The sequence below is a fragment of the Neovison vison genome, chromosome 12 (assembly GCF_020171115.1).
Source record: "Neovison vison isolate M4711 chromosome 12, ASM_NN_V1, whole genome shotgun sequence".
NCBI classification, from domain to species: domain Eukaryota; kingdom Metazoa; phylum Chordata; class Mammalia; order Carnivora; family Mustelidae; genus Neogale; species Neogale vison.
This window is the reverse complement of record NC_058102.1, coordinates 34,212,072-34,238,109: the sequence shown is the minus strand read 5'-3', so window position 1 is coordinate 34,238,109 and position 26,038 is coordinate 34,212,072. Positions and strand designations below refer to the sequence as shown.

Here is a 26,038-nt window from a genome sequence, read left to right as displayed (position 1 = left end):
TTACAGTTCAAAATTCAGTGTGATTTTAATATTTTATTACTGCCATTGACATACACCCAGGTCTGTAAAATTTTATTATCCACTTTGAAGCATTAAACAGAAGACAGAAATAAATGATTAATTCAGCACAGAGGTCAGTGTTACGGTTTTCAATCTTTCTTTCAAATCTCCCACAGATCAGTGTTGTTTTGTTAAAATCTGGAAATGTAAGGTGCATGACATTATTGCTTACTTAATTAATGTTTTCTGAACGTAATGTAAGTATTTTTTCTACAAAAGGAACTTGAAATATGGTGATACTTCATCACATTTTGAATTCAGTATATATGATGATATCCTCTGAATTCAGAAAACTCAAGGTAAAGTTCTGAACTGCAGAATTTGATATTTTGAAAAATAAAATTAATAATAATTTCACAGAGTGATTTATTATACTATTCAATAATTCTATGTTACATGTAACCAATGACTTGAATAAGTCCTAAACTCAACTAATATAATTCAAAACTGTTTTGGTGGGTGCAGAGCGAGGAGTAAAAGAACATGATGTGATTATTTTGAGAATTAGCTGGTTTCTTCTGGGCAAATTAAAATCCAAAGATCACACTCCTGAATATATTCTATTCTTGATGTGTCTGAAGAAAGAAATAGTTAATGAGATTTGCAAAACCTGGAAGAAAAGGAAGTGATAGGAGATCAAAATGTAATCAATAAGCGGTGATTTGCAAAGCTAACACTTAGAATCACCTAAATGCATGCTGTATAGGGAAAGGGGATCAAAGAGGGTGGGAAAATTTTGGAGTAAGGTACATATGGTTGCAAATAAGAAATCTGCAAAGTGAGTCTTCTACAGCAACCCTGCTGCCACCAAGTTCATTTATGGAGGGACTAAGTAATAGACGGTTCACTTTTAATTACATGGGCTCTCATTGGGCTAGATATCTCGAATTGCTGATCTGGTTCTTGTTCATCATCTCTCTATGTCCTCAGTCCTACCAAGTTGCTTCTTTTTGTGATAGGATCATTAAAGATGGTGTGCAAAGGGTAGATGATAAAATGGACCACAGGTACCATCTCCCATTCAGTCTTGTCTTAAATACTGCAGCATGAACACAATAGAGAATACACATTTCAAAAAAACGGTATTGTTGCTTAAAAGAGTGTCTTAATCACCATTCTGAGACTATAACCGTTACCAGTTGAAGAGAATTTATGGAACCTTAGGTCAATGCCTTAGTGGATCAACATAAAATTAAATGCTGTATCCTGTTCTGACCAAAACATGTGCTATATATTCATTGCAATGTTACAGTCTACACTGTAATAATGTATTCACTCTCACAGTTTCTTCAAATTCACAGTCTTTCCCTGCTTTCATTGGTCTTCACAGAGGCTGGAGAAGGAGGTTCTGCTTCTGAATCTGGATCCTGCAGCTGGCACCCTGCAGGTCACGGAATGTGTCTGTTTTGCTTTCCGCTGTATCTCTAACAGCTAGCACAGTACCTGACATAGTAGATGTTCTCCCCCTTCCAAACTGAATGAATGAATGAATGAATGAATGAGTGTATGAGTGAATAGTAGATTTATTAATATCAAACAAACATCGGTCTAGATTTCCAGTTTGCCAACATGAAGACTGTCTGGCATGGGCTCTTGCTGCTGAGATGTGAAGTATTTTTTTTTATCTCACAAAGCAATGAAATTAGTACCTTCCTGGATGGCCATTTGTTAACTGATCATCCCTCTTGGTTGATTTGGGGATATCACTTCCAGTTAGGATGTGTATCTCTCCTGGATGTGGATAGTCTCAAGATCCTGACTCCTAGTGTATTAATTTGTCTGATTAGGGCTCCAGTTGGTTGTTCTGTAGTTTGTAATGTATGGTTTCTACTTAATATTTTTTTGCCTTTAAACATATGAACAAAAGCTTACCTCTGAAGCCAAAAGTCCAAAGTTAATTCCGATTAATGTTAAAGCATTACCACTATACCATGTGTCGATCTTATTTTCACAACCCTAAGGAAAAAAAATTATTTGGATTGACTTGGAGATGGAAATGGTCTTATATATAATTCTATTACAAAGAAGAAGAAACATAGAGATAATAATTTACCAAAGTCTAAAAAGCAAGTAAATATGTAACTGGAGACCAGACTTTTTAGCCCAGAGAACTTCATATGATAGCACAACATCTCAGTTACTACTTTTAAAGTTGCTAAGATGTCATGTACTTAAACACAGAAAATTTTTTAAAAGATTTTATCTCTAAGTACTCTCTACACCCAATGTAGGACTTGAACATATAACCTTGAGATCAAGAGTTGCACACTCCACTGACTGAGCCTGCCAGGTGCCCTGAAATCAGAAATGTATTAAATCTAGAGAGTGATTTAATTTTCTGCAGATTACTGTAATTCAGCAAGGTATATACTTCAACCTAAAATGATTATTTTATTATTTTCAAACAGGAAAAGCTTTTTATTTATTTATTTATTTTTAAAATGTATTTTGTTATTTTTAAAAACAGTTTATTCCCACCAAGCAGGCGGATGTGGGGCTCCATCCCAGGACCCTGGTATCATGACCTGAGCTGAAGGCAGCCGCTTAATCACTGAGCCACCCAGGCGTCCCAGGAAAAGCTTTTTAAAACAACATAAGGCTCTATTTATCTATGAATGAATTATGTAATTGAAAAATAAATCTTACAGTTAGAATAACATCAGCATACAAACTATATAAAATATTAGAAGTTCTTGGGATGAAAATCCCATTTATCAGTAACCTCTAACTGTAAGTAGCAGATGAACCCCTACTCTTGCTTCTGCTACATTTACCTGAACACTGCTTGTGTCATTGCTGGGCTCCCCTCCCTTCAGTTTTTGCCAACCCTCATACCTCTTTGCTTCTGGTACTGCAACTCCCTTACCAACCCTATACACCAGAGATTTACCAAAAGTGCCTCCTCTCTTTGCAGGGATTTGAGAACATGGATTGGAGAGAAAGGTTGATGGTATCCTAAGTTCTAGGAGCACTTACATGGCATAATTCCAGAAAGTTTAATTTATTTATTATATACCTGAAATAATTATTCATCTAATTATGAGTTTAGTTTCATAAAGTAACTGGAGAACCTATTCATTGTGAATAAAATTGTTTTTATATAAAACTTTGCTCAGAATTCTAAATTGACTTGGAAAGAAAAAACAATAAAGAAGGCACTGTAAACTCTTGGAGAATCTTATCCTTACCTCTAGGTAAGTTGCATTCAGTGGCTCATCACAAAACCACTTTCTTAATGTAGAATTTGTGCAAGAACATGGCACCTGTTCTGGAGTTTCTTTATTTTTATTCTTTATCCAATCTGTGTAATTGTACTGGCCACAACACTGCAACTAAAAAAAAAAAAATCTATGAATTTTACTATAAAGTATTCAGAATGCAGTTATTTATGATTCCCAGGCACAATAAAGTAGTTTTTGTGAAGGAGATGTATTCTTCTCCATTGGAATGTAGTGAATTACAAATATAAGCATAGTTTTGTTGGTTTAATCCATACTTTGTTGCTACTGTTGTTGATGCTAACCAGAACTAAAGACCTTTAAATATAAGTGGGCTATGTTTGCATAAAATTGTTAGGTCTGAACTTAGCATAAAGTAACCCAGGATGGAAGGTGAACCTGCCTTACTGAAGCTACAAATTATGCCTGGACCAGAATATAGAAGAGGAAATCGTTGTAGCCATAGCTCCCTTCCCACTGTAGCAGTCTCTTTATATTTATCCCCAAAATGCTGCCATATGTATGTAATATACATAGATTCAGGGTTCTTTTTATTCTCTTAGGATTAATGTAAGGTATTAACTTTCAATTTTGTATTGTGTGAAAGTAACCACAGAGAACCAAAAAGGATGATAAAGCAAACAGCCATAGAAATGATAAGATATTTAAGAAATATCTCATTTCCGGGATGCCTGGGTGGCTCAGTCGATTAAAAAATATCTCATTTCCAATCCTATAAAGTTGAATTGAAAGGATGTGAAAGAATCAGCTCATGTATTTATCACCAAGAATAAGAGACAAAGTTGGAGTGAATATTTCATTGTTTTCTAACCTTGTTATTGAAAGTTATGACATCAGTCCTGCCTATGTCACAATATGCACCAACAATCTTGGAAATGAATGACTAAAATAATGCTTTAGAGTTTGGGTATTGAAAATGAGCTTGATCGAATCTTTATGTACTATCTCAACTACACTCATGACAGGAACCATAAGCTTAATTCTCATTAATAATAGTGATGTCAGGGGTGCCTGGCTGGTTCAGAGGGTTGAGCCTCTGCCTTAGGCTCGGATCGTGGTCTCAGGGTCTTGGGATCGAGCCCCGCGTCGGGCTCTCTGCTCGGTGGGGAGCCTGCTTCCTCCTCTCTCTCTGTCTGCCTCTCTGCCTGCTTGTGGTCTCTGTCAAACAAATAAATAAAATCTTAAAAAAAAAATAATAGTGATGTCATACAGAGAACTGTTTTCCTGTTTATCAGGAATTAAATCTTGGCTTTTCCACTTAATTAGCTGTGTAACTCTGGGTATGTTACTGTCTATAAAATGAGGATAATAGTTCTTACTTCATTGGGTTGGAAGGATTAGATGAGTTGATACATGCAAAACACTTACAAAAAGGTCTGGGGCTTTGTCAATGCTTGCTATTTTCTTTATCAAGCATTTATGGTCTTCCAGCTGTTGATCTATTCCTGTAAACCATCTGGGAGACAACATCCATTCCTGTACCCTGCCTAGATATATTCGAGCTGTGAAATAATCCTAATAATGTTAGCTAACAAGTATTAGTTACTTATTATGTTCCAGATCCAAGGTTCCCTATAAATTCTATATATGACTTCATTGATTCCTGCCAACCAGAGGCAAGGATTATTCTGTCCATTTTACTAATATGAAACTTGAAATTAATAGGTTTACTTGTCCAGGGTCAAAAAGCTATGCGGCAAACCTGGCATTCTGGCTCAGATGTTAACCAACATGCTTCCTTGCAGCTGGCAACGACTGTCCTGGGACTTCTGTCTCACAGGTGCCGCAGGGCAGACTACCCCACTTGGCAGAAGACCGCCAAGTCTTCTACAGGTGAAACCAGGTTAAAATACACATCAGTTAACCAAGAATAGGAGATATAAGTTACAAAAAGAAGGATAAAACTCAAGATTTGTAAGTGGGAACAGTGTTATTAAGCCAGTTCTGGGGAAAAGAAATACAAAAACCTTTCGCTTCTCTGTCCCTATGTCCTGCCCTTACCTTCCTCCATTGACACTATGGTGATCATGTTTGACATTCATTTTTTTTAGTTTTATGGTCACTTTTTCTTACTGTTTTCTGTAGAGAATTCAGAATAATCCATTTGGGTATATCTTCAGGCATATCTTTAGATCCATACTCAATAATGATTAAGTCAATTTTATCATGCAATACTTGGTGAACCTGTTGAAAATTGAACAAAAGTCAAAATCTGAAGTTATATGATATTTTTCTTTTTCTGACTGACTTATTTCGCTTAGCATAACACTCTAGCTCCATCCATATTGTTGCAAATGGCAGGATTTCATTCTTTTTATGGCTGAGTAATATCCCATGTATATATAATCACGAATTCTATGCCTGAAATTATAAACTAACTGGAATTTAAATAAAAACCTGGAAAGAAAAAAGGTTAAAATCTGAAAGAAACTTTCTTCATGGTTCCTAATAAGCGAATATTCTAGTCAGTTTGCTGTTTTCTGCTTATTCCTAAGCATTTTCTTTTTCTTCTTTATTCTCTTTTTTAACAATGTCATGTGAGTGTGGAGGCGTTTGGTTTTTTGCATTGTGATCTATGAGAGGAATATATGAGATTTGTTTTATGATTAGGGAGTAAGTTATGTGCCATTCTTCTGAATGTTGAAGGATTCTGCCTTTCTTCTTGTACCCTCAGAAAAAAATTGTGAAACACCTTGAAATGACCCAAAAGAATTGCTGAGTATTTTCCCAATGGAATAGGCTTTCCTTTTTTTTTTTTTTTAATTTAATTTTATTTATTTGAGAGAGAGACAGAGTGAGAGAGCATGAGAGGGGAGGTCAGAGGGAGAAGCAGACTTCCCATGGAGCTGGCAGCCTGATGTAGGGCTCGATCCCAGGACTCTGAGATCATGACCTTAGCCGAAGGCAGTCGCCCAACCACCCAGGTGCCCCAGGAATAGGCTTTCTTTAGCATAACTTCAGGGTCTTCCTATGGGGGGGGGTCTGTACCTTTCTCAGTTTTTAACTTACTTTACAACTTTTGTAAGTCGTAGTAAGCTATTGTTAGACAATTGATTCTTTGTCAGAGAAATACAAATGAATTTTTCCTGGTGGCATGTAACTGGTATCGCCCCTCAACCATGTTTTGTATATATTAAGATATGATCTTTATAACTGTCTTCTCTTTGGACTCTCCCTCAAACTGGTTTTTACTTCTTACCGGTTCTCACATTAATCCAGATGTTAAATAAAATCATTGACTTGTGCCTACTGTATATTTATTCAAGAATTATGTTTTTTTAATTTTTAATTTTTAATAAACATATAATATATTTTTATCCCCAGGGGTACAGGTCTGTGAATCGCCAGGTTTACACACTTCACAGCACTCACCAAAGCAGATACCCTCCCCAGTATCCATAACCCCACTCCCCTTCTCAAAACCCCCCTCCCCCCAGCAACCCTCAGTTTGTTTTGTGAGATTAAGAGTCACTTGTGAGAGCGTATCATGCTTAGCGAAATAAGTCAAGTGGAGAAAGACAACTATCATATGATCTCCCTGATATGAGGAAGTGGTGATGCAACATGGGGGCTTAAGGGGGTAGTAGAAGAATTATGTTTTTTAATTGAAAAAATTATCCTTTCAAAATACTATAACAAAAAAATCAGATTTGAAGGTTTGGGGGGATCTACTATTTCAAAATCTATATATTGTGGAAGTAAATTTTAATAGTAACTTACTTAAATATTTAAAAGGTTATATGACTTTTGTAGCTAAGATATAAGGTAGAAAGCAGAGATAGTATTTCCGTTTTGTGAACAAGGGGATAGATACTCAGAGAATTTAGATATTTGCTTTGTTTACATGAATAGTGATGAGGAGCTGAGATTTTTAAATATGGTTCATTTGAATTCTAGTCTAATGATTTCCCATTGTATTATGCTGTCTTTGAGTAATGACAATAAAATTACTGGTGGGAGTACCACAACAATTAAACCATGTGTACAAGATCTCTGAGTTATTTATTGAACTTATTTTCTAAGTTTATGTTTTAAAGGTTTTATTTATTTATTTGAGAGAGAAAGAGTGAAAGAGAGCATGAGAAGGGGGAGGGTCAGAGGGAGAAGCAGACTCCCTGCTGAGCAGGGAGCCTGATGTGAGACTAGATCCTGAGACTCCAGGATCATGACCTGAACCGAAGGCAGTCACTTAACCAACGGAGCCACCCAGGCACCCAAGTTTTATTTAGAATAGAAAATATTTTTCCGTTTTATATTGTTGTGGGGAAGGAGCAGACTTAAGCCCTTATTTACCCTCTAAAGCATTATTTGGGAGATCCAGAGTGTATAAAAATCACATCTTAGTACATAAGAGTATCACATATGATCTCTGTGACTACTATATAAATAAAACTCCCTCACTCATACTTATTTTGACAAACATCCATTGAAGCCCTACTGTACCTTCAACACTGTTGGGTGCTGTAAGTGGCATAAAAGATTTAGAGGCTCCTAAGAGCTTAATCTAATATGAATATAGAAGAAAAATCAATGTAAACAAAGCTGTTAGCTCTAGACTCAGTTAATAAGTGTTTGAATCCAGGCACTATCATCTGGCCATGATGTATTTTAGCAAGTATTTCTCCTCTCAAAGCCTCAGTCTCCTGTTCTAGAAAGTAGGACTAACAGTGCATCTCTGGGGATTGTGAGGATCAAAACTATATTGCCTATAAAGTGGTTATCCCAATTTCTGGCACATGGTAATTATTCTCAAATGGCCTTTCTGATTTTTTTTTTTAGTCTTTTTTTTCTTTAAAGATTTTATTTATTCATTTGACAGACAGAGATCACAAGTAGGCAGAGAGGCAGGCAGAGAGGGAGAGCCGAGGAAGCAGGTCCCCACCAAGCAGAGAGCCCGATCCGGGTCCCAATCCCTGGACCCTGAGACCATGACCTGGGCCAAAGGCAGAGGCTTTTTTTTTTTTTTTAAGATTTTATTTATTTTTTTTTGACAGACAGAAATCACAAGTAGGCAGAGAGGCAGGCAGAGAGAGAGGGGGAAGCAGGCTCCTTGCTGAGCAGAGAGCCCGATGCGGGGCTCGATCCCAGAACCCTGAGATCATGACCTGAGCCAAAGGCAGAGGCTTTAACCCACTGAGCCACCCAGGCGCCCCCAAAGGCAGAGGCTTTAACCCACTGACCCACCCATGTACGCCGGCCTTTCTGATTCTTAAGTAGAAATGCGTATATGAATAATAGCTAAGTGACTATGGACAACGTTGATGAATTCAATTTATGTGCAAAGGATCCCGAAGTGTTATATTTAAGTTGTTATCACCAGATCCCAAAGTGAGAGGCTGATCAGCTAGGATGTAGTGGTGTGCCACAAAAACAGCTTTACAGAACTCACATGCTGCATACACACACACACACACACACACACACACTCACACTCACACTCACACACACACTCTCACACACATGAGAAGAAATTTTAGTAATAAGTGTTAGGTCATTAGCAAGAAGTCCTGGGTGGTTAGATATCCAGGATAGACAGCAAGCACAGGAGAGCAAATGAAGCTGGAGGGCAATGGTGTTATGTACGGAAGATTTTTGGGGGGTTTGGTCATTGTTTGGGATTCTACATCAGAGAGAATTTGAAGGCTAAGAAGCACAGGAATGAGTCAGGGGCTTCTTTGGAAATTAATTAAGGAAAGGAAGAGAGTCCTTAAGTAGCTACTCTGTAACAGAAACTTTAAGTTGTTAGTTGATGGTCACTCTATATGGGAAGTGGGAATGAAGCATATATACAGATGAAGACATAGGCTCAGGGCTGTGAAGTAGCTTCTTGAGCACTCGCCATCTGCAGATCTGTATGACTTCAAGTCCGTGTTCTTTCCCTGCAGGACAATCTCCCAGAACACAAATATAGACCATGATTGCACTGAAACCATGAAATGTCTTTAAAAATTACAAGTGTTGTTTCCAAAAGTTTTTTTTTTCCAGATAATTTATTATGTTTTATGTTAATTTGATGCATGTAAATCTTATTGTGATTAATCATATCACTCATGACCCACACCTGTGCAAAATACATGAATTATTCAGTTCATATTTATTTATTTATTCATTTGTTATTTTAAAGATTTTTAAAAAAATTTAATTGAGGGGGTGCGTAGGGAGGGGTAGAGGAAGAGAATCTTCAAGCAGACTCTCTGCTCAGCAGGAAGCCTGACACAGGGCTTGATCTCACAACCCATGATCATGACCTGAGCTGAAACCAAGAGTTGGATATTTAATGAACTGAGCCACCTAGGTGCTTCCAGTTTATCTAATTTATGTAAAGTCACTAAATTTCAAATTTGTACAAATCTAAAGGTATTTCTTTATTAAAAATAGAGTATGGTCAGTCTATATAGAAAAATAGAATTGGGTCAGTCATGGCAGCCACAGTTGGGTGGGAGCCAACTTTGGATTTCCTGCACTCAGTATCACCCCCTCTTCCCCCATATTCTTTGTTATTTATATTTTTCTCAGTCTTCTGCTGAGTTGAAGATAAATTTTCCTAGCCCCCTTTCAGATCTGACCCCTGGCCCTTTCCTTAGAGAATTGTATAGTACTTCCAATGAATCTGCCCCCCCCCCACTGCCAAAGCCATTTACCTTTCACTCTTAATATAGGCTCATAGCTCTCAATAATTTAAGATATCTACTTTTCTTTAGATTTAAAATAAAAAGATGATCTTTCCATACCTCCTTTTTCTTTATGAAGAAGAATGTTGAAATCACAACCTGAACACCAAAGGCCCACATTAACAGTGCTGTGTACTGAAACAAAAGAAAAACAGAGATGGCAACTGTACTTCTAATATGTGTCTTAGATGCTTTAGGGATGGCAAAACACATGTCTAGGAAATACACAGTCTTAAAATACACACAGGTATTGATGGTCCCCTGCTTTCAAATACATGAGTGAAGTTATTCAAAGAAAAAGGCAAAGAATAAAATTCACTGAGCATTTGGATAAGAATTAAGAGAGAAGTGATAGTGTTCAGTGAGCACGCTATAGACCACTTGGTCTAACAAAGTTGTTGATGATTTTCTTCATTCAAATCCAAAACTGTCATAGCAGGGAACTCACTTATCTGGACCTTCCCTTAACATCCAGTCTGCTAACCCTAGAAATCTCAATGAATTGAGACTTACTACACAAATCCATCAGGTGCAAAGTAACAATAACAATAACCCCCCCAGAAAATAACAAAAGCATCTGCTAGAGTAAAATTAAGTCTGTATATACATTTAAACTGTTCCTTTGAAAACTGAAAATACTTCTATCCAAGTCAAGTGAAATTATTTCCACACTTATGTAACTATATTTTTTAAACTTATGGTCACTGCAATCTTCTTCATGATATGAGCACATAGTAGCACATATTATCTAGAATTTATAATGATTTTTTAAAATTAGCAGTATGAATATTTAACTAACTAAAATATAAGAATGACTTACTGTTAGTATTCTTAATTTCACATATTTTAAACATTACTACTTTAAAAAGTTAACTAAAATTTGTTGGTTGATATAAATTATACTTCCTATTTCAGAGACAAACATTTCAGAGACAAAAATATGATCTTTAGATCTGTTTAGAAGTTCAGATTTTTAATACTTCTAAATATGTTATTTGTTAATCTTCACTAAAAGAAAATTGTTAGAGGCAGGAAAAATTGTGTAAAACAATAAAAGAATATTACTCGGTTTCTTTTTACTGGCAAGCTGGTTGTGGTCTAATGAACATTCCCAGGTTTCTGATCCTGTGGGTGTATGCAATATTACCTTTGATGAATCCTACTGTTCAATTCTTTATACAGTTAACTTACAGAATTCTGATAGTAATACAAAAGTTCCCTGTCCATAGCAATGCAAAATGATTCCTATTCATGGAAAGGCAAATGAATATAGTCTATAGCGAATATAAATCTCTAATTCTCCTTCTACCAGTTTTTACTTTTTACTGGTTCCCTTACTGATGATTTAAATCAAGTCTCTGACACATGTTCATGTGGCTTATTTTTAAGGCATGATTTTTACCTTTGAAGATTCCCTTTTAACAGTAGTTAGATGTTTATCATAATAAGAAAAATTCAGTGTATTTATGTGTTATTAGTACTTAGAGAGTACAATGAGATACTGCCCAAGAACTTTTAAAAAAGGAAGTAGAACTGTCCCAAAGCGGCGCCTGGGTGGCTCCGTCAGTTAAGCGTCTGCCTTTCGCTCAGGTCATGTTTTCAGGGTCCTGGAATGGAGCCCTGTATGGGGCTCCCTGCTTGGTGGGGAGTCTGAGCTCACTCTTCTTCTGCCCCCCTCCCCCAAGTCATGCTCTCTCTCAAGAAAAGAAAATCCTAAAAACAAAACAAAACAAAAAACAAAACAAAACAAAACCCCAAACAGAGCCAAAAACAAAGTTTAGACTGTAAAACTAGTATCTATTCAATTGGAATAGGCATGTGCAAAGTCACCATTAAGCCAAAGTATAGTACTTAGGCCTATAAAATTTGACCATAACCTGACTGTGTGAATTAAAGTGGTTAAAGGAAAAATGTATCCATCAGAAAAGTATTGGTAAATTCAGAGGAGAAGAGCAAAAGTGGCCTAATGGCCAAATGTAGCAGTGCCCTTACTTGGGGCATCGAGAGAAGAGTGTGGTGTCTTGGCTCCTGGACCTAGTCTTATGTACATTCCTTATGATGAGGTCTGTCAGACTTCTCAGTCACAGCCCATTAATACTTGAATTCCATAAGGGAGAAACTTAGATGTCTGTTTTTCTCCCTGTGGTTTCCCCTTTCCTTACTGACCCCGTCTCACACTAGTACCAAGCTCTGTGTTTTCTTTGTCTAAATGGAAATTTATGGCAAGGAGCAAATCAAAACTTTCCTGTAGGTCATTTCTGTCCTGGTCTCCAGATCCAAAATTAGAAGCCCAGTGAGAAAATTGTGCTCAGTATCATGGAAGAAGAGAAAGGTGGGATTTGAGAAGAGAGAGTGAAGTCTCTCTTTAGACTAAAAAGAGTCTGAGACTGATTGTGGAGGCTTATTCATTCCCAGAACAAGAGTCTCTCACTGGGCTTCCTGGAGTTCCCCAGGTGAGTGGTCAGACCACAGAGGGAAAAGGAAGTGTGGTTTCCAGCTTTGCCCAAAAAGCCTCTGCTGGGGGAATATTCAAATTAGAAGAGCTATCAATTATTGGGAAATAACTAATCCCCGTGTCAGGCGTTAGTCCTTTAATTGCTGTGTCACTGGGAGGGTGAATGTTTCAGGGGAAGCATACTGTGGAGAAGGAGCTGAGGTCATGGCTCTCTACCAGTCTTTTGCAGAAGGTTTCACTGCTGTACTGTACGGTAAACTATATGGTATTCTGGATGATATACTGTAAACTGCATGAAGAGCTGCTCTGCCTTTGCCACCCTAGGCCATTCAAACAGCAGAATGAGTAGACTGGAAGGCATCCTGCGAGCTGGGGAAGTGAGAGTTTTCATGGTAACCAGTGAAGACTGATAACCAATGCCACAGTGACCGACCACCCAGACTTTCAGTGCTGCATAAAAGCGAAATCTTCCCTCATTCTTCTTGGTAAGAGACACAATGTCTGCAGTTGAATTTCATTTTGTTGGACAAGAGAGTGCCTGCGAATCAAAACTGATTTGATTAAAATAAAATGTTAAAAAGCTATGTTTCATCTGAGTGTGTGAATTGTGACCCATACCTGCCACACCTATGGTAAATGGCTCATGTTCATGTCTATATTCCTAATTATAGTTTATCTCTTCACATTATATGGTTAGGGAGACATAGTGTGCTAGCCAGATGCCAGAGTCTGGCCTCTCAGCAGTTTCATTTCTCTTTGTTAAATAATAAATTGTGATCTCAGTTATAAGTTAGCTTCCCACATGGCATTCCCACAGGGAGAAAACATGCTGAGTACAGAAAATGTTTTCTTTTCCTTGCTGGGTCCCATTGCTTGTTGGTCTTAATAGTTTATTTGGATTTTAGTCTTCAGATTCTTAATTTTGGTTAATTATAGTTTATCCTAGGAGATGGATTCCTATTGACTCTGTTAAAAAGTAATATCTAAGTGTTAAGTGCAGAAGTCCAGATCTGATCCATGGAGAGTTCTCCGAGAACATTCTACCTAGAAGTTTCTCGAAAGGGAGGGCTTCATTTACCTTATTCCCTATGCTGCAGTGTTACGGTGATGTAAATCATTATTTCTCATATGTGAGACACAGACACTCAAAATCGAAGATACAAATTAGTTCAGGTTATTAAAATGAAATACATACCAGAAGTAGGAGCCATCTGATTTCGTTGTGAATTCCCAAATAACCCAAGAGACAAAGAAGAACAATAGCAGATCCAGTTCCCATCAAAATTTGAAAAATATATACTATCAAGTGGTTATTTTCATCTGTGGAAACCGCAAAATAAATTATTATCAAGTAATGTTGTGTTCTATTTAATAATATATGTAGTAACCCAAGATTTCCCCAAGCAGTTTCTGCCAAACCTGTAGGATTCTCCATCTCTTTTTTTTAAACTTCTTTCTAGCACCCTCTTACTTAGTCTTGGCAACAATTTTTCTTCCATTAATGATATAATAGAAAATTTCTTCAATCTCAAAAGATCTCTTTCCCTTTGCCTTATCTTCATTGTCTTCTATGAAAGCAGAAATTTTTTCCTTGGGTGAACTCTTCTATGTTTAATGAACATCTAAACTTTTATGAATTTATTCATAAAAATTTGGGGGGCATCTACACACATGTGGGTTAAGTTTTTCTTATATGAAAGTCTGAGTTTATTGGTAATATGACCCCATTAAAACTATACTTTATTCTCTCTCCATCTATATTGGGCTCTCTCTGCTAGAGACTATGTATATATTTATATAGTCAACAGACTAACTGTTAAATGCTTCGTGTTATGACACAGACTGTAGATCACTAAGTGCCTAACAAATATTTGTTAAAAAAAAAAAAAGAAGAAGAAGAAGAAGAAAAAATAAATTAAATATGCCCCAGGTTTTATGGGAGAACAGTTGTTGGAGCCAGCCTGTTCTGGCTCATAAACGCCAACTGTTCAATTTTCACAAAATTCATCAGCCAACTCCGTTCATGTTGGCACTGTGAAATCAGCCATCGTGGCATTATATCTTCAAACCACAGAAATCAGTAAATACCATAAACCAAGACTTTCTATCCCAGAGCCAGTTGTTAAATGTGTACCAGCACACCCCTGGGTACAGGAGCCCCTAAGCCAGTAGAGGGAGGAGACTGGGGAGTGTAGTTAGGTAAGATGCCTGGTGAAGGCAACACTGTGTTTGGTTTCAAGTGAGAACTGGAAAGATCTCGGTTGGAATGACAGAGGCCTTCTGGGACACAGAACCGCACAGTATGCATTGGAAATTCAGCTTTGCTGGCCCTTAGGGTCGGAAGTAGGTGAAACTGGGAAGGTTTGCTGGGGCCAAATTATGCACACTTTTAGGCTCTTATCAGTCTTCATCACTGGAATTAAGCTCCACGAAGACAAAAATCTGTCTTGTCCTCTGCTCACGGAATTGTGCTTAACATGTAGAATAGACTCTGTAAGTATTTGTCCTATGAATAAAAAATAGCAGTGGGGAACCAGAAAAAAGCTTTCATGTTATATGGGTAGATTTTCATCTTAAATTATTTCGGTGGCATTTGGAGGATGGCTGAGAATGGAGATCAGAGCACAAGGCTATTGGACATTATTATCGTGGCAAAGGGAAGGAAGATAGGGATCACAGGTGGCCTGGTGTTACTACAAATGGAGAGGTGAAGGCAGAATCATTTTTAAGAAGAGGTAAGTTCACTGGAAGTTGCAGATAAAAGAGAGGGGAGGAGCCAACCAGTGTCTTGTCACAAACTGATTATTTTCAGTTCCATATCTTAAAATCTTAGCTGAGATGTCACTAAATGTTTAAATACATAATTTTTAAAAAAAGAAACAGAAATTAAAGGATAAGTCTCTGACTGTTTAGGGTCCCCCCCCCCCACATTCAAGTACATTAAGGTGATTTAAGGTTAAGGTTAAGGTGAATTAAGGTTAAGGCTAATAACAATTATCTTTCAATTCCATAATGGAGGAAAAGAAAAGAAAATGACTTTTGCTCTACCTTAACTACTACATTATTAAAATAGATACTGTATGGGAACACTAAAGAAGTGGAAACTATCATTGCCATTCTTCTGGGTAAGGAAAGGAAGACAGAAAGGCTGTCGTAATATCTCCACACACCCATGTACTCTGAGCAAAACAGGTGTGCACTTCGACATCATGAATACTTTGCCATAAGTAAAGCATATGAACAGAAGAGAATAAAGATACCAGGCACTTAGGTGTAGGTGAAGTTTAACTAAATTATTCAATATTTTATAACACTCTATTACCCATTAAGTCTTTTTATTTAGTTTTTGTTTTCCCACAAATGTATTTTTTTCTTACTTGAAGTCCACAAAGGAATGTTTGTTCTACAGTATGCATGCTTTTTGTCATGCATTTAATGATAACAGTGTTGTCTAATAGAACTTACTGACGAGTGGAAAGAATCTAAATCTGCACGGCCTAATAAGATAGCCAATACCCAATAGCCACATAGGACTACCGAGCACTTGAAATATGGCTTCCTTTCCAACCACCAAGGATAAGCGTACGAAAATACCACTGTTAAACTTCAGTCCATAGTGACCACATCACACCACAAAATCGTAAAGTTAAGGGTTTCTAAACTCAGTTAAACACATTCAACTATTTCATTTATATTTGAATAACATTATATTTTATTTGTAACATGATGGTGTGAGTAATTGAGTTTTAAAAGAAATGATTTAACTTGAGCACTAGGTTGGTCTCCACATTCTTTTCTTTCAGAGTGTATTAGAACAATCCATAATCTTCCATTCTTGGATAATGCTTAATGGATTTTGGAGAAATAGTGCCACCTGCTGAATAAATTGTGTGTGCAATTATTTAAAACGGAATGTGTGGCTTCACTCAGAGAGCAAAAGAAAAATAGATACATACCCAAAGCTGTGAAAATATTATTTCTATCTAGTAAGAGCCATGTACCAAATCCCATGAGTAAAAGTCCAAGAACCTATAGAAAAGAGAGTCAGTGCTTATATTTGCCAATAAAAATGCATTACATTTTCTTTATGAAATAATTATAAAGACTCTTACCAAGAAAGCTCCGTTAGTGAGATTAAGAAAGTATTTAAAAATTAACGTTTTGTTTTTTCTTAACATTCTTTTTCTCCCCGGATATTGGTGTTCCTGAAAAGATAACCACAACTTTTACTATAAATAGTCAACAAGTTAACAACTTTAAATAATTCTGCCTGCTCATGTCATTTATTTGCACATTTTTCTTCTGATACCAGTTGTCAGTATAACATTCCCCTCCACCCTCCCGAATATAATGACATGTTGAAGATATCTTGAGACTGGGCCTGTCTTCTCCATCTGCACTAGGCAGTTGAGACCAAGAAGGCGTTTGAATAGCATGTCAATAGCCACCTTCCTAAACTTTTTTTAATTTTCAGAAAGTAAAATATATTATTGTGTTTCTAGTCTTAACATACCTTGTTCCCCTTGCTGGCCTCCTCTTTCCCAGACTAATATTGATTCCTCACTGAGGTCTCACCTTGGAAGCCTTTGCCTAACCTCAATTTGTTGTTGCCCCCTCTATTTTCTCTTTACTTGTCTCTTCTTCCCATGTAGACTCTGAGGTCTATTAGTGAACAGAGTAGGTCTTATAAAAATTATAATCCCAAAGTGTAGGGCACAGTAGCTACTCACTAGATATTTGTTGAATTAATAAATGAGTAGGTGAATCAGATTATTTAATTAGGGAGTAATTTGGCATACAATGGAAGGGAACAAACCAACTTAAGGTTGTTAATTAAGGTTGTGTTAATTAAACAGTATATAGTTTAGTTTCCTAAAACTTTTATGGGAAAATCAACACTTAGATCATTGGTGTTTGGTGTTTTATTAGATATGAAGGTTTTAAATTTTCTTGGGCATGTTTCTGGGTTTTCTCTTTTCCTTCATTGTTTCAGTTCAGGCTAGTACCATATTTTACAAATACAAATATATATTATAGTTCATAGTGTTTTATTTTTTTAAGGTTTTATTTATTTATTTGTCAGAGAGAGAAGAGAGCATAAGCAGGGAGAGCAGCAGGCAGAGGGAGAAGCAGGCTCCCCACTGAGCAAGAAGTCTGATTCAGGACTTGATCCCAGGACTCTGGGATCATGAACTGAGCAGAAGGCAGATGCCTGACTGACTTAGCTATCCAGGTGTCCCATAGTTTATAGTGTTTTAATCATGCAGTGCATAATTGACATGATGAAAGCAGATTTAATAAGATTAATTTGAAGCCCTTTGTCTCTAGTTGGGAAGACCTCTGTTTGTTGAACCGAAGTACGCCCTGGAAAGTGAAGAAGTAAGAGATACCTAGGTTAGAATCTATGCACTTCCCCTCCCTAGTCTGACCCAAAGCCACATTCCTCCCCTGAAACACCATGGTTCTCCTTCCCAGCTGAAGGAGTCTCTCCAGGCTTTGTCTTCCACCCTTTGCCTTGAAGTCCCCTACTGCCATTTGGTTTCTCCAGTTTCCGTCTCCAGCCTTATTCTTAGATTCTTCTAGTGTCTGGCCTGTTTGGATAGAACAAGACTGCCTGATTTTTATTTCAATTTCTCCCTAAGATATGGTAGATATATAATTTTGGCTTCAAATCTATTTACTTCAGCCTATAAGAAAGTTGTGACCCTCTCCTATTGCCAAAACAAGTTCTCAGGGCCAAAGTCCTGGGCCTCCGTGAACGAGAATGAGAAAGTAGAGTAATGAACAAGAACATGGCAAGAACTCTGGTGAAGTACTGAGAGGCATAGACTTGACTGTTGATTTGGTAATAATTAGCATGTTAGAATCAGGGCTAACATGCTTTATTAAAGGAGCCACCTACAAAAATAAACTGAAGCCTATTTCTCTTTCAGTCCAAGGTGGCTCTCTTCTAGGAGAGCATCTTAGGGTCTTGGGGCTTGCTTCCGCCTATTCCATGTCTGGCTCCCAAATTTCCTCAGGGTGTCATCCTGTATAGTCAGCAGAAAGGAAAGGAGTTTGAATAAACCCGGGGAAGCATCTTTTAAGCAAGTGAGATGAAAGTTGCCCACTTCTCTTCTGCTCATAGTCCATCGACACATACTAAGTCACATGGCAGGTCTCAGCCGGGGATGGAATCAATGATGTGCCCAAGATGAAGGAAAGAAGTGAAGTAGGGTGAGAAGAGCCAAACAAAATGCCCAACAGTTGAGAAAGTGCATTGTAAGAGATAGAGGAGAAAAAGAGGGCTCAGATATAGTTTCAATATGCCTTATTATAGAAAAGAAAGAAGTAAAGATAATCAGAAGGATTCCTGTAGGATGGAAAAATTAAGGAAAGAAAGTGATAATAGAAAAAATCAGAAAATTGAAAAAAACATATATTTCATGTTTATTTTTTATTTTTAAAAATATTTTATTTATTTATTTGTGAGAAAGAAAGAGAGAGAGAGAGAGAGAATAAGTAGGAGGAGCAGCAAGCAGAGGGAAAAGCACTGAGCAAGGAGCCCAGTGTGGGACTTGATCACATGACCCTGGGATCAGGACCTGAGCTGAAGGCAGATGCTTAACTGACTGAGCTACCCAGGTATCACTCATATTTCATGTTTAATAAATGAGTTTGAGGGCGCCTGGGTGGCTCAGTGGGTTAAGCCTCTGCCTTTGGCTCGGGTCCTCATCCCAGAGTCCTGGGATCAAGTCCCGTATTGGGCTCTCTGCTCGTCAGGGAGCCTGTTTCCCCTCCTCTCTCTGCCTGCCTCTCTGCCTACTTGTGATCTCTCTCTCTGTGAAATAAATAAATAAAATCTTAAAAAAAATGAATTTGAGTTTGTAGAAGATACCTTTGTGGTTAAGCACTAGAAATGGAGTGCAAGTAAATAGATAGCATAAGTTATGCAGATTTGGGAATTATCCACAAGGAGCTAATGTCATGGAAAAGAATAGAAGAGAGGGGAAGAGGGGACTGACTGCAGATAAAAGTGAGCAGATGTTGGGGCGCCTGGCTGGCTCAGTGGGTTAAGCCTCTGCCTTCGGCTCAGGTCATGATCCCAGGGTCCTGGGATCGAGCCCCGCATCGGGCTCTCTACTTGGCAGGGAGCCTGCTTTCTCCTCTCTTTCTCTCTGCCTGCCTCTCTGCCTACTTGTGATCTCTCTATCAAATAAATAAAATCTTTAAAAAAAAAAAAGTGAGCAGATGCTTGATAGTAAAGAATGACATAAAGAATGAATTTTTTAATGCAGACTCTTACAAAATGAGAATGTAATCAAAGCATGATCTCATGGAAATCAGTAGAGAAATAATTTTCTAAAATAGCGTTGCATGATATAGAGGTCAAAAAGGGTAAGAATACCATACTCTTAAAGTCAGCCAACTTGGTAAGAAAGTTGTTCATGGCAACTTCAAAACAGCAGTGTTTTAATTCATTTGAGCTGCTATACTAAAATACCACAGACTAGGATGCTTATAAACAATAGAAATGGGGAGCCTCAGTCAGTTAAGCATCTGGTCATGATCCCAGGGTCCTGGGATCAAGCCCCCCATCTGGCTTCCTGCTGAGCAGGGAGCCTGCTTCTCCCTCTCTCTCTGCCTGCCCCTCCCCCTGTTTGTTCTTATGCTCTTTCTCTCTCTGTCAAATAAATAAATAAAATCTCGAGAAAACAACAACAACAACAGAAATTTGTTTCTCATAGTTCTGGAGGCTAGAAGTCTGAAATCAGGGCACCAGCATTCATGGGTGAGAACCCTCTTCCAGGTTTCAAGCTTCTTCTTGTATCTTCCTGTGATGAAACCTAAGGAGCTCCATCGGTCTCATTTATGAGCACTAATCCCATGCAAGAAGGATCCCCCCAATGACCTAATCACCCCCTAAAAGTCCCATCTTCTAATGCCATCTCATTGGATATAAGGATTCCAACATGTGAATTTTGAGGTAATACAAACATTCAGACCAGAGGAAGCAGTTCAGGTTAAAGAGTTAGAACACAACAAACAGGGTGTCTAAGCAATAAGTCAAGGAAGTGCATACCCATATTTGCACAGGATGAGAAGAGGAGTTGGTCATGTGCTCATCTTTCCAGTCACAAGCACTACATACTGGAAACAACGTCAATGAAAATACAGAGGTGCTAACACAAAGATACACAATAAGTTAGTGCAGTTCCTATGTAAATATTTGTAGTGAGGAAGAACTATATTTTGTTTTAGTTTGTTTTTGTTATAGATAAAGAATTTGTTTTTAACTTAATCAGATAAGGTCCTGGTGTGGCATTTTTTTTTTTTTTTTGGATCATCCCTGATTAGGTAATTAATGGTCCAACAACAAAGATATTTTTAGTAGTATAAGTGATATAGAAAAGGACAATTTATAATAATTCACCTATTCACAGGTGTCATTTTTCACTAGTTAAATAATAGCCTAATTACTTTTTGTTATTGTTTTGTAAATTCCTTCTCACTGCTGGGAGATGGGAGCACAGAAATGAATAAATAACCTGTCAAGAAGACAAATATTAAAACATGTGGTCCACTCTGAATTATGTGTTGAGGGTGTAGGGAAAGGGAGTAAAGGGAACTGGGAAATTTCAGAGAGAAAACAAAGTTGAGATATTCCTTGATGGTTGATTAAGAAGGTCCTAGTCAGACAACAATGAAGATTTCATGGCAGATGGAATACTGTGCTCACAAGCTTTATAGTGAAGGGCATGGGGGAGTGGGTCAGAATGGTAAGAGATGAAAAATAAGGCTAGATAAATAGACTCAGTAAAGATTTTGAAAGATCAGATATGCTTTGCTAAGAATTTGCTTTTGTTCTTCTGCAGGTAATAGAGAACCATATTTCTGCCATCAGAGTGGAAGTCAAATTAGAAAAGACACCTAAGAGAGGCAGCTACTTTACAAAGCTAACGTATTAGTTCATAACAAATGATGTCATCTAAACTACAAGACAGTTATGGGGATAACCAGGACATGAGAGATATAGTAGGAAGTAGAATTGCCAGCGATGGGTTGTTAGAAAGAAACCAGAATAAAACTTGAACTCAGGTCTATAGAGTTTAACTACTTGGGCTATTACGATTATGGCATATTCTACAATATGTCATTTACATTGGTTGTCTTGACTATCAAAGTTTTGCAAATTAGGTACTATTGTGTTATTATCCCCAGTATTACCAATGACAAAAGAGATTAAGGAAGGCAAAATAATGCTCTTGAGTTCAACTAATTAACCTGTGGCAGGGTTGAGATTCAAATCCATAGATATAAACCATTCTCTTGCTACTCTTCCCAAGTCTCCAGTGTCATCAACTGTAAATGCAGAGGAGAAGAACACACACCTCAAAGGGATACTGTGAAAATCAAACAAGATTATGTTGGAACACACTTAGTCCAGTATCTGGCTAAATGTTACCTATTAATCCTGTGATAGTATAGTAATTGTACGTAAAGGAGGAGCACAAGAGGTTGGGAAATGGGAATGGGAACTGTAGCAAAGTGATGGACATAAGTTGGTCATTGGCAGCTGCAGAGATCACAAAGAGGATTAGAGAGGGACCTTGAGAGTTTGCGACAGTCTTTAAAGGGAGAAAGAGAAGCAGAAGTCTTAAGAATCCAACACTGTAGGTCACATATTAAAAATATTATTACACAACAGTCATCCTCAAGAAAATAAAACAAACATCTGTTAGGCAGTTATTTGAGCTTCACAGTGATATTCTGGGATCTTTAAATTATCACTGCCATATAAAAAATAAGACAACTGTTGAACAATGTTTTTAAATTAAAGTCATCTCACCACCTAACTAGCATTTTCAAAGAAATCTTATTCTTGTCAGATGTCAGAGGAACGAACAGTTATCTTTCCTCCTTTCACGTCCTCAATAAATATTATGTGCTCTCTGAGAGAAGTATGTTGTGTTAGGTCAACAGGTTATAAACTAACCAGACCTGCAGATAATTTTCAAAATATTATCAAAATTTAATGAAAAGAGGGGCGCCTGGGTGGTTCAGTTGGTTCAGTGTCTGCCTTCAGCTCATGTCATGATCTTGGGGTGCTGGGATGGAGTTCTGCATTAGGCTCCCTGTTCTTCTGGGAGCCTGCTTCTCCCTCTTCTTCTGCCTCCCTCTCTCTCTCTCCTTTTGCCCCTCATGAACAAAGAAAATCTTTTAAAAAATTTAATGAAAAGAAAACTGCTTATTAAAAAGTAAAAAAAAAACCTACTCAGGTTAAAATGTTATGGACAAACTGATATACTCAATTTTAGGCTATAATATCTAGGAATTTTCAACTAAATAAACTTATGCTAAATGCTGCATAGTTAAACAACAGTTTCAAGTTAAATTGATTTATAATCTGTAACTTTATGAGATAATTGTAGTATTTTGTTCCTTATGTAGTAATATTAATTAGTGATAGCTATGTTATGACTAATTGATAGAATTATCAGTTTTCCTCCACAGTAAAAAATAACAATATAAGAGATGTAGTAGCATGCACAATAAACTATCTTCAGAACTTTCAATATATTTTTTTTTGCTATCAATTTATTTGACAAGGTAAGATTTAAGAAAAAAAAAGCAATTTAGACTTCATCTTCAAAAAAGTTGATTACTGATTTAGCTAATTTAAAATTATTTCTGGAGAGCGCCTGGATGGCTCAGTCTGTTAAGCATCTGCTTTTGGCTCAAGTCAGGATCCCAGGGTCCAGGAATCAAGTCCCATATTGGGCTCCCTGCTCAGGGGGGAGTTTGCTTCTCTCTCTCCCTCTGCCCCTCCTCCCTGCTCCTGCTCTCAATCGCTCTCAAATAAATGAATAAAATCTCTAAAAAAAATTAGTCATGGAAATTAATTGATTACTAATGGATTTGATATTCTGTAGGAAAAGCCTGAATTGTTTCATAATCTCAAGCAGACTTGGTGGTGGGGGGATGCATCACACCACCCTGAGATCATGACCTGAGCCAAAACAAAGAGTGGGACCCTTAACAGACTGAGCCACCCAGATGCCCCTAGCCTGAGTATTTTAAATGAAGAATTTGAATAGTTCTTAAATTTGCAACAAAACTAAACAAAAAAAAAAAAGAAAAGAAAAGAAAAAAGAAAACGAAAAAAAAACATAACACATGAGCATGGACTTTGATAATGAAAATATCCTAATTTGAAACCAGAACTAGTTGGTTTTTGAAAACCATTGTCTTTGAGTGAGGTACTAACACGTGTTTCTTTTAATATCAAAGATCTACCTATTTCTCACTCTATATTATCAGTTCTTATGTTGATGCGATGTTGTTACCAGGAAATAGTCTGTTTTCTTTAAAGGCTCAAAGGAAATGTTTGCTTTTAGTATACTGTGTGTCAGATATCTTTTACAATTAAGCTTAGCCACTTCCTCTTGGAATTTAATACTTTGCAAACTTAAAAAAATTGAACAGAAATATCTATTATTAACTAAAATAAATCGCACATTTTGTACACTACGTATTTGCCCCACAGTAAAAGGAACTTAGATGAATTTTTTAAAAGATTTAATTATTTGAAGGAGAGAGAGCACAAGCAGGCAGAGGGAGAGGGAGAAGCAGCCTCCCGGATAAGCAGGGAGCCCCAGGTGGGGCTTGATCCCAGGACCCTGGGATCATGACCTCAGCTGAAGACAGAGGCTGCCACTCAGGCGCCCCAACTTTGATGAATTTTTAAGTTAAAATTAAACAGCATGATATATACTTAAGCCTCAAATTTTATGTTAAAACAGTGGGAGTCACTGTCAATATTTTACAGTAAACCATATTTCACCCCACACCCTTGGAGGTTTTTTGATGGGCATTGAGTGATAATTGATTTATTTGTCTTTTTAAAAATAAATTGCTGTCATGGAAAGCAATTTATTGGCTTCTTTTCCATATTTCAGGCCCCACAAATCACTATTCAAGATTAAGATTTGGTGGAATGAACAGTTTATACGTGGGCAACTGGACATTCACTAGTTGCAAGTAATAAATACAGATAGATCAAAAACAATTTAAAGGTCAGGCTACCTTTACTTGGGTAACTGGAGCAAAATGTCGTTTTTTTATTAAATACTTTCCCAAATTATTTAAATATTAAAATCTACCTGGAAAAAAACGTTCCTCGTTCAGCTCCTGAGGTACCGCGTTCGGGCCAATTTCGAGTGGAGATAGTTTGTCCTACTGGGGCACCGGTAAGAAAAGACCCGTCCATCTTCCTTGGGATTGGCTGTTGTCGTGGTTACGCTTTGTTTGGAGGCTCTGGGCGCTGTCTTCCAACCAAGCCTCGGGATATAGCCGCCTGGTGGGTGAGCCGGGGCTCCTCAAGCCTATCGGGGGTGGTGGCGCGGGAGGCGAGACCGGGCTAAGGGAGCGCAGACGGAGCCAGACCCTTCTCTGCCAAGGCAGGGCTTTAGGCAAACGGTGCGGGGACCGCGGGCTGAGGGGGCGGCTGTTGAAGTCCGCGGAGTCCTAGGCTCCTTTAGATTTTGGAAGTTTTGTAGCTCACCCAAAACTTAGAGAGCCACCTTAGGATCTAGGGAGCTTTCGATAATTGGTTTTTCCCCCTCTCTAAATGAAAGTTCCTTTCATCCCTCCCTCCCTGCACTCCCCTCCTTTATTTCCTTTTAAAATGATTTATAGTTACCTTTTAAAGTAGATTTCCTTCCCTTTATTTATAATTGAAAAACTACAGTTGAGAGGAGCGTCTTTAAGATTTCCGACTTTGGGCAGCTTTAGCCAACTCCAGGTGATGTTTGATCAATTTGAAGAAGTTTACTGTAGACCATTTACGTTGGGATGCGTCTAGGGCTGCACTGCCCTATCCTGTACCCAAACCACTAGGTGGCCGCTGAACACTTGAAATACAGCTAGTCCAAATGGGAACGTATTGTAGGTGTAAAATACACATCACACTTCGAAGAATTACTAGGCAAAACAAAGATATAAGCTTTTTACGTTGATCTTAATAATAAATTATTTTGACTACATGTTTAAATAATAGTTTGGATATAATGAGTTAAATAAAATATATTACTAAAACTAATTTCACCTGTTATTCTTTACTTTAAAAAAATTGCTAACTGGCAAGTTTAAAATCACATATGTGCTTAGATATGTAATTGGACTGGGCTGATCTAGAGAGCCAGTTGGTGAGCAAAAAGGGACACAAAGGAAATGACTCTTAACTTTACTCTGCTCTCTACATAAAGTTTTGTGTACCTGTGCATTCTGCTTTATAGCTACATTTTTAAAAAATGTAATTTTCCTAGCTAGCAAATCTTTTGCATTGCACTTTAAATAAGTTTGATAACAGGATAGTATTTTATACTGCTTCGGTTTATGGTTTTGTTTTCCTTTGAAGGAGGAAGCTGATGGGTAAAATTAAACTAGCTTTTAGAATTCATGGTTTAAAAAAATCACTCAACATAAAGGTCTGAAATGAAAATTAAAAAGATCCCCAATTCTCCCAGAAAATTTCTGTGTTTCAAAAAACTGTGTATGTGTGGATACTTACTCTGCATATTTTTCTACCATGTGTCTTTTTTCAATTATTTCTTCTTTGCTACCTTTCCACA

At 37.4% G+C, this 26,038-nt stretch overlaps 1 protein-coding gene across 3 annotated transcripts; it reads right to left on the bottom strand.

Moving 5' to 3' along the window:
- On the bottom strand, positions 1–24,667 carry TSPAN19 (tetraspanin 19). 3 transcript variants are annotated; one of them, XM_044226799.1, is made up of 9 exons: positions 24,569–24,667; positions 16,538–16,630; positions 16,382–16,454; positions 13,621–13,745; positions 10,031–10,105; positions 5,373–5,483; positions 3,249–3,392; positions 1,933–2,016; positions 1–670 (listed from the first exon to the last, which is right to left on the bottom strand). In XM_044226799.1, the coding sequence occupies exons 2-9, from the start codon at positions 16,601–16,603 to the stop codon at positions 602–604; spliced, it is 747 nt and encodes a 248-aa protein (XP_044082734.1). In that variant the 5' UTR covers positions 16,604–16,630; positions 24,569–24,667; the 3' UTR covers positions 1–601. The 3 variants fall into 3 exon arrangements, with proteins under 3 accessions (XP_044082734.1, XP_044082735.1, XP_044082736.1); XM_044226800.1 differs by lacking the exon at positions 1–670 and adding an exon at positions 1,193–1,441; XM_044226801.1 differs by lacking the exon at positions 1–670 and adding an exon at positions 1,793–1,822.
- Positions 24,668–26,038: the final 1,371 nt, after the last annotated feature.